We start from the raw sequence: 9,836 nt of genomic DNA on the forward strand, positions 1-9,836 counted from the left end.
ACTGATGTGTTGATGATGCGAAGCCGTGTGATGGAAAAGACTGTTACGCAGTTGTGATGACACCCACACACACACACTTAATAAGTAACACACATTTAAATCACTGCACACATTGAGCAAGGCACCCAACCCCCAACTGCGCCCTGGATGAAGGGCTGCTCACTGCTCCGTGTGTATATGCATGCTAGTGTGGGTGTGCTCCTAGTGAGCTCACTGCTCTGTGTTTGTGTGTGTATGAATGTGTACACTACCCTCAGATGGATAAAATTCAGAGAACAAATTTCCAGTAGGATATTCCTACAGCACTATACAGTATAACTTAACCCCCCCTCCCCCAAACTAAAGGGGGACTAAAGCACATATTAAGAAGTCACAGAGCACAGCCAAGAGAGAGCTAAGAGATCATTTATTTATTAGACATACAAATAAAGTCCTGTGGACAGCAGTGGTTACCATGACAGCAAATGAGTATGACCAGACAGATGATCCTGTTTTTTAGTCAGATATTGCAGGTGAGTGAGGTGTTACATGGTAGAGGATTTCCCACAGCAGCCAATCAACAACCAAGGAAACAGCCTCATATGATAACTTCCTCCTACAGCAACAATAGGGGGATTCGACTTGATGCAGCCGTGTTAAGCTGACTGCATAACACGATTATTTCTGAAATGTTTTCAACACATGAGGTTGTAGGATCAGAAATTTGTCTAGGGCTTGTTGAGAAAAGAAGTCTCAGCCAGTCGGGAGTAGAGTCAGAATTCTCAGAGATCTTTATTCACGAATATCCGGAGACCTACGTCGTGTTGCTAACAGACGCAGTCTGATGCAACAAACAAGGAAACACTTTTTATACCCCCCTGACAAGTCAGACAAGACATGACATCTCCATTAATGGTACGCAAACCATTTTACGACTTGGTTACCCGAGAGTTGACCATATCTATAAGGTTGTATCCCATAACGACCGACATCTATGGAATCCAGTCAAGATTGACCCCAAGACAGTAAACAAGGTCTTGGGTGCCAGCCCGCCGGAGCAGGGCCTACACAGCCTCCTCTGCAGACACACACACACACACACAGCATGATTTCACAAACACCTTGAACATGGCATTCCACAGATGTTGTCTCATAAATCTCTCCTTCACTTTTCTGCTTACTGCAGCAATTCCCTCTTTAATATGTTCACAGACCACACCAAAAGAGTAAATGGTTGAAAATAGCACACTCATATATTGTGAACACCTTTAAGGCCAAAATTTCTTACTACAAGGTATGCACAATTCCGGTTTGACTTCTCAGAATCTCAGAAATAATCATGTTACGCAGTTAGCTTAAGACAGACACAGGCGGCTACATCAAGTGGAATCCCCCTTTTGTTCTATTCAAAACTCACTGTATGCAGTGTGTGTACAGTGTGTCCACCTAAAGTCATTCACAGACTTCAAAATAAAAAAACAAAAAAAAACCCAACAAGAAATAACATTAAATAATGATCTCAAAAGTGTAAAACATGAAAAGAGAGCAAACAGCCTTCTCAGAGTGTTCAATACACCACTGATTATGTCAAATCAAACACTTTTGACACTTAGTAACTTTTTGTCCTGCTTCAACTCAGCCCTAGTCATGTGCATGCTGCCTGCAAAAAAACTTGAAAAGAAGATTCCACAACCACATGTTTTACAAGGGGCTGAGGAGAAAGTTTAACAGAATGAAAATGAGCAATGACATGTAACACTATTCCTGTGTTGGAAACATTTTGTAGAAGTTTTTAAAAGAAAGAAAAAATCTACGGATTTGATTATTGATTTTTAATCCATGGATCTGATTACTGAACAAGCTTGTCTGGGAACAGTTAGGAAGTCAAATGGTTAGTTATTTACAGTAGCTAGCCAACAAGACAGATGTGAACATCAAGCAGAGAAGAAGAATCCACGCTTCAGCAGAACATCACAAACCAGTGCATCTCAGAGCAGCGACAAAAAAACGGCTCGTTATGAAGACTGAACGGCGTCGGCCTTGGCCAACTCATCACACCACTTCTGTACTCCCGCTGTGAACGTCCGGTTTTCCAGCAACGAGTACAGGATGCGGTTGGTGCTCTCGACCATCGGCATGACGAGGTCCTTGAAGACTTTCTGCTCGCTGCTGAGGAGGCTCTCGAGTTGCTGGCGGTCCTCCTGCAGCTTGCTCTTCATCCTGCGCCGCTGGTCCTTGAACGTCTCCTGCATGTGGCACACGCGCTTGGCCAGCAGAAGGCGCTGGTCTTCCACGGCGCGGTACATCTCCTCGCAGTCCTGCATGCGCTTCTCCACCCGCGGCTGCTGCTCACGCACCAGTGCCCTCACACGGGCATCTGTGGGCACACATCGAACTGAAATTCAGTGACATATAGCACTATTCCTGTGTTTGAAACATTTTGACGCAGTCTTTAAAAGAAAGAAAGAAAGAAAAAAAAAAAAAAAAAAAATCGATGGATTTGATTATTGATTTTTAATCCATGGATCTGGTTACTATATAAGCTTGTCTGGGAACAGTTAGCCCAACGCACCAACGCCCTCACACGGGCATCTGGGGGCACAAACTGAGTGATTGACTGATAGGATGATTGACTGAAATTTAGTGGGCATGGGGAGGTATACTGTAGATGGAGTAGAAGTGGTTGGGAGGGGAATATGGGGGGAGTTGGGAGTTGATGGAGGGGGCAGGAGAAGCAGTTAGTAGGGGCATATGGAGAGGTATAGGTGGAGCGGGTAGAAGAAGCTGTTGGGAGGGGCTTGGTGGAGAGGGTGGTGGAAGTATAGGGAGGGGCATATGGAGAGGTGGTGGGAAGTGGTTTAGGGGAGGTGAATCAAGAAAAAAGGGTCATGAATGATTGGTCATACGCAATAATAATAATAATAATAATAATAATAATAATAATAATAATAAAAGCTGCAATAAAAAGTTAAATGTACCTTCATCATCTGAAGACATGTAGAATACGGGTACCATCACTGCCACCACAACCACCAGGATCATAAGGGCTTGTGTCCAGGAAACTAGAGTAGGGGAAAATCAACATCACTTTCTTATTAACTGAAATGCTTTTGAATGTATCATAGCACTCTAAGGTACGTTATGCAGAGGTGGACAGTCAGGTGCGTAAGGGGGTAAACGTCCTACTAATCCCATGTGTTGGTTCTCCCCATGCACCTGACACAGGTGACTTCACTAATTAGCTTTCTGAAGCCAGGATGCCCACCTCTGAGCTGTGTTAAAATTCGCCAGGCAGATTCATCTGGCAGATGTTTGTGGCGAATAAAACTGTGTTCAAGTATTCACAAACGCCTGCGGAGAACTTGTTAAAGAATTGTAAACCAAATATATCTGTTGGCTTATGTTGACAATTAAGAAAAGTTATTGCACTGCCTAAAAATCTATAAGTGTTCTGCTTGTTATACTGTTTTAGTTCAAGTGTATGAACCTTATGTTCTGCTTATTATACTGCTTTAGTTAACTGTTATAGAAATGTTTAATAAAGTTATCATTGCTTACATTTTATACACACATAAGTTTGAGCAAGCTGTAAATAGAGTGTTCCAGAAAATGCAAAAACAAAAACAGGAAGACACCCCAGAGGGGTATTTCACAAAACCTAGATAAGGGATTAAGCTGGGATTTTTAGGTGATCCTGGATGAATTTAGCCTTGATTTGGTTTCACAAAAGAGAGGGCGCAGAAGTTACCATGGGGATTTATTCTCTGCACCTAGCCTGGCCCCGACCAGGCTAACAGCCAAGCTAAGTTAATTCTAATGGTTATTATGTTGTCTTATTGGTTCAGCTAGCTGTCATTCACATCAGACCTCTGTGCTAATTTTTTAAGGAGCTTTATTCCATTTATAAACTATTTGCTGAATGTATTTGCTAGCAAAACAAAACAGATTGTCTGCCTACTACCATTACTACCATATGGTTATTGTTTTAATTGTGATAGCCTTATAATTATTAACATAGGCCTAGGTACTCATTGTTTGCTTATATTTTATTGATAGACGTTTGATGAATAGCCTACTGTAGTTGATTAGAAGTGGAGGGGCAAGTTTTCGAAGGTATTTTCAACTATAATATTAAGGTAGGCCTATATCCTAATATGTGCATCTTTGCACTGGCAAGCGCTTTCTTAATGACGTTGCGTGCCGAGACAAGGAAGCACTCACACGTGGGTGCATACGTAAATTTGCATTCAGTTGGTCTACCACGCCTACTCCTGCTGTTTTACAGAAATAGCCATGATTCCCCATTCCAAAAAGGACAACTTTACTTCATTGTTAGTCTATATCAAAAGCGGTTGTTCACTTTGTGTGAATGACGCTATTTTCCGCGTCTTTTTTATTCCAACCGTGGGCACTTTGGAGCAGAAACGGGAACGCGCACACATCCTGAATTACTTACACCTGGTTTGATATAGTCGCTCCTACTCATCCTGAATTGGCATTAGTGAAACGAGTTGAGCTAGGATGACCAGACAACGCTATTGTCAAACCTTGCTTTATCACTTATCTTGGATGTCTTAATTCTGCCTTTGTGAAATACCCCTCAGGTGTGGTGAAACTGATAACAGATAAAGAGGAACTGATGAGCACTAACAGGAAAATAACAAGTTACAAAAATAATGACTGATGACTCTTGCTATTCTGAGCTACTGTAATAAAAAGAGCTTTCTCTGGTTCGGAGGCAGAGATTGTTTTGGAGAGAGGGGGATCCCTGCTCTGTGAACACTCTCTCCTCTGATCAGAGTTTGCTGGTTGAAAAGCTTACATGTTGTCGTGGTTCTTGTTTCTTAGGAAAAGGGGATTTTTCCTTGACATTCACATTGTCTGAATCTTATGTTCACAAGCATACATCTTATGTTCTGTATATTATTGTGTCTTAGTCTACAAGCATGAACCTGTTCTGTTTATAATTCTGCTTTTATAATATCCAGACAAGCTGAGTCGCCAGAGTTGCCCAAATCAACCAGAGAGAAACAGAAAGAAATTAATTTCCACAGTCTCGGAATGTGCTGTCTGATCTGAAGGTCAAGATGTATAAAGATGTATTAGGCCACTTAAGTGTGAAGAAGAAATTATGCTTTAGGCCATGTGTTAACTGTCACACCCTGATTGTGTAACCAACATATATAAAAGGAAGCTTACATGTAGAACCTATCAGAGTCTTGGTAAAAAAACATTTGTTTTGGATAATTCTCTCTTTGCAAATATAATGCAATTGTGTTGTTCTTTGGAATCACTGGCTCCTGTCTTTTTTGCGTCAAAAGCGTTTGCTTAGCATTTGAACACACCTCAGATGATTTGTCATGAGGCACCATTTTACCTGAGCTTGCTGATGCCTGTACATAACTGAGTATTGTGTGTGCTGCGGAGGTACCATTTTACCTGAGCTTCTCCAGTGAGGTGAACTGCCTGGTGCCTGTACATAACTGACTATTGTGTGTGTTGCGGAGGTACCATTTTACCTGAGCTTCTCCAGTGAGGTGAACTGCCTGACGCCTGTACATAGCTGAGTTTTGTGTGTGTTGCGGAGCCCGGCGACTCGTTGTGCTCATTCAGGTGTCTCGCGCAGTAGGCGGCTCTGCAGCTCACGCAGTATTTACGAGCATAGTGGACACTATGGAGGCAAATGTCGCACACCGTCTGATTGAGCTTATAAGCCTCCAACTGGCTTCTGAACCTGTAAATGAAAATGCAAACATCATCAAAACAATGTCTTGGAGTTTATGTTTTCATCAAATTCATTCACCAGGAATTCTAGAAAATTCTAGGAAGTGTATAATTATCAGAGGTGGAAACCCTGATATACATCGGTACACGTCCTGGAATGAATTCCTTCTTCCTTCACACTACCCTCCCTCTTGCTTTTACTGCAATCATACACACAGACTAAGGGACTGAGTAGAGCTGTCTGATCATCACTAATGTTTAACCAATACATTAACACATGTGTTAACTGTGTGACCAATGCTTTAGCTGAAAAATTGCCTGACTAACTCAAACAACTGGGCAGGCCTGCATAAAGGGGAAATAGACTCTAACTCTCTGGTGAACTGAATGATATTGGGATGTGTTACAGATCCTTTGATATATTATTGAAACAGACCTTTGACCTCTATACTTGCCATTGGTTTTGGCAATATGTTAAAAAACATTTTGGCAATATGTTACAACATTCCTTTTCCAGCTTGGTTACTACGTAAGAGATACGCCGGTAATTATTGAGAAAATAAGCCCCGACAGGGGGAACCGGACCCCGACGCACAGTAATGTTTGAAATGGATGTGGGCTACCTTGAAGGTGGTTTGTCATTGCAGTCTGAATCACATTTTGCTGGAGGCCTTGTTGAAGAGTCCTCATGCTGTTCCTCTTCCATGTTGTCCTACAACAACAACAACAACAACAATAAGAACAACAACAACAGTCAAAACATACCAAGAACCATGGAAACGCATTATGTATACTATTGTCTTTCATCTTGCCAGTACTACTTATATCAAGCATATAAAAGGACTGCCCTACCGGAGGAAATAAAATCTCATTTGACAGCTGGTGGTGCGTGGTGACTGACTGGTATGTGTGTGTGTGTGTGTGTGTAGAGGAGAGGAGAGGAGGAATTTCCCATCCAAACAATGTCAAACTCAACTCTGGCCCTGCCAATGTGAAGCTGGTTGAACACAAATAGTTTGAGAGATATGTGAAGGTCAGATAGACACACAAGCAGACAGTCAGAAATGGCATTGATTAATAATAGATAGATACCATTATCAGAGTTCTGTGTTCAGTGCATAAAGGTCTCATCACATCAGACAGTAGCTTTGGGTTTGTGTCTGCCAGTTTATTTTTATTTATTTTTTATGTTTGGGTTCTATTAGCAGTTTGCTTATTTAACAGATTTTCTTCCCACAACCGTACAGATAACTAGCATCCCCCAAACACCAGCTGGTTTCTAATATCAGTTAATTCTTCCCACCCAGCGTCGTCCCTGAACCACGTTCAACACACACACACACACACACACAAACACACAACTGCACTGGGCCTGCTGTGCAGTTTAGTACGGTCAAACAGATAACTGGGCCATTTTGGAACCTGGCCTAATCAATCTGCTTGTATTTGAGTTACCATCCATCCAGGACCTATACAGCCAGTGCTACAGAAGAAAGGCCAAGCGTATAGTTTCTGACCCCAGTCTTCACAGCCACTGTCTTTTCACCATCCTGCCTTCTGGCAGACGATACAAGAGCATAAGGACCCGTACCAGCAGATATAGGGATAGTTTCTACCCACAAGTCATCAGGATGCTGAACCGTCCTTGGAAATCCCCACATAATGGTCCACAAGATTGTTTTTTGGACACTTGGAGCACAAGGAATTTCAATGCTGATAAATGCTTATTTATGAGTACATGATAATAAACTTGAACTTGAGTAGTGAAGATGGCCTGACACCTTCAGCAGAATAAGAGGACCCCACCCCCGTTTTCCCCCTCACATTGTTGTTAAATATTAGCCTACATTAATTCACTTGCCCAATGGCCAGCACTATATTTGGATATGAGGGGCAAATAATCACACCACTGGTTTCATCATCACCAGAATCTATCAACATTTGTATGAGAATTATATTAAAGACAGCCATCTTGATCACAAGAAACCCAATTGTATAACTTTCATACCGAGACGCAAATTTTTCTATCCAATATGAGTGTTGTTTTTTTTAACTACTTTGATTGCATGCACATACAACTATCCTACACCCTGTGTTTGTCATTTACAAAGTCCCACCTTGTGTGTGTGAACTAACCAGGGGTGAAAGTAAGCCGGTACTGGCCGGTACGGAGTACCACTAAAATATTTGGAGAGGGTACGCCGTACCGGAAAGAAAACTATACTGTCTCTGAAAAATATAGCACTTTCAGCATGACAACACAACTGCTAACGTCAAATTACCAGAAGCAACACGTTTCCCCCAAAATATATTTCATATACATCGTTCTGAACTGTATCTGAATTGTGTCTAAACCTCCCGTGCAGCTGGACAGACAACGAGCAAGCTATAGCGCGCGTACAGTAGCCTACAGTAATTGCGCCAACGTGCACTGGTATCCAAAGTGTTTCAGCAGACGGACGTTTCTTGGAAAGTCTCCCAAATAAAAAAAACATACAGGCTAAAAAAAATATGTTGAGGTTTCAATAGCCTATTCTGGTTTTATGTGTGCAGTGTTTCGCTGGAGAGACAGGAGACAGACAGTGCGTGACAGGCAGAAACGTGTTTCATGATATACAGTAGCCTATATAAAAAAAATTGATTGGAAGTGGGAGCGAGCAGAGTAACTAGGTTAAATAAATGAATGTTGAAATTAAGTGTTTGCAATTTATTCATAATCAAAAACAGATGCAGGTGGGTTAAAGAGTGATACTAGAGTGATACGAAGTCCTAGTGAATGCTTGATAAGTAGACTATAATACAGTAAATAAACAAATAAATAAATAATAAATAATTAGGCTAAGTGAAATTTTCGGCGCGCATTATAACTCTATATCATAGTACCACCAATAAATAAAAACTACTTTCACCCCTGGAACTAACCTGTGCAATTCTGCATGGACGAATAAAGCCGCCGTGGTGATTATCTGATGTGTTTTAATACCAACAGGCATGAACGGAAGCTATTTTGAATAACTGGACAACAACACACTTCTCTAATTCTATACAACACCAGGCTACACGCCATAACCACCAGTGGATCGACGCACATAACTGTCGAGTAACTAACCTAAGTTCTAGGCAGGCATGAATTCGTATAAGAACGAAAAAGTGACACCATGACATGACAGTCACTAGGTGATTTCCGCTGCACAGTAGTCGTGCGCGCTGTGCAAACAAATTATTTAGTAGCCTTCCCTAAAACTGCATATTTCCTTACCTTTGGATGTGTTTTCGAAGAACAACAGACTAATTCACTTGATTCCGACGAAGCAAGTCTAGAGGAACGAACACCGGAAGGGTTTTGCTCTTCTATAACCCCTTGCCCTCTTTGGGCAAATATTCATCCAATCAGCACCTGTTGCTAGGCAGAATTTGTAGTATGAGCCCGAGACCAGGTTTTAGTTACTCGGTTTATCAGTAGCCTATCATTGCCTCCCTGAGGCTGCCAAGGCCTAGTGACCACAAGGACGTTGTCAGGAACCGTCCCATGAAACAGACACGTGCTACAGTGCCACAATGTGAAACATTCATCTGCAGATAATAGTTGCTGACAGAAGTATAGCATGGGATGTAATTTAAGATTGACAGAAAGAGTAAAGAACTGCATATGGTATTATTTTGAACACATGCAATTGTGTCTAGCAACCGGCAAATAGATAGATAGATAGGCTACAGTAGATAGATAGATAGATACTTTATTGATCCCCAAGGGGAAATCATATTTACTTAGAGGAAACTACCTAAACTAGCATGCTGCTGTTGAATACACAAACTGTCCATGAGGAGTCATGTGTATCCATGTTTATTTTTCATAGAGACACTAAAACTGTGTGCATGACTATGCAAGAGGATGGGGCTTCCACTGAGCTTCAGATTATGCTGCTGTTTGAACCTTGTTCTGGATGCATGGCCCCAGGTCAGTGTTTCTCTCTCTAGCCAATACAGCCTTTCTCCTCCCTGTTGTCTGTGTAGTCTGGTCTTTATGAATGCCTTGCTAACACTTTTTTTAGGAATTAAAAAGCATGTTTCAGCTTTAAGCTGCTGTTATAAAACTAGCATTGCTCTTGGAGGAAAAAAGGAAAAGGCTCGTT

General features: G+C 41.6%; 1 protein-coding gene across 1 annotated transcript; it reads right to left on the bottom strand.

Annotated features, from left to right (window-relative positions):
* Positions 1-395: 395 nt before the first annotated feature.
* On the bottom strand, positions 396-8,646 carry LOC125297580. Its single transcript, XM_048248027.1, has 5 exons — positions 8,626-8,646; positions 6,327-6,415; positions 5,499-5,713; positions 2,958-3,041; positions 396-2,356 (listed from the first exon to the last, which is right to left on the bottom strand). The coding sequence occupies exons 2-5, from the start codon at positions 6,407-6,409 to the stop codon at positions 1,995-1,997; spliced, it is 744 nt and encodes a 247-aa protein (XP_048103984.1). The 5' UTR covers positions 6,410-6,415; positions 8,626-8,646; the 3' UTR covers positions 396-1,994.
* Positions 8,647-9,836: the final 1,190 nt, after the last annotated feature.

This window comes from Alosa alosa, chromosome 7 (assembly GCF_017589495.1).
Source record: "Alosa alosa isolate M-15738 ecotype Scorff River chromosome 7, AALO_Geno_1.1, whole genome shotgun sequence".
Taxonomy (NCBI): Eukaryota; Metazoa; Chordata; class Actinopteri; order Clupeiformes; family Clupeidae; genus Alosa; species Alosa alosa.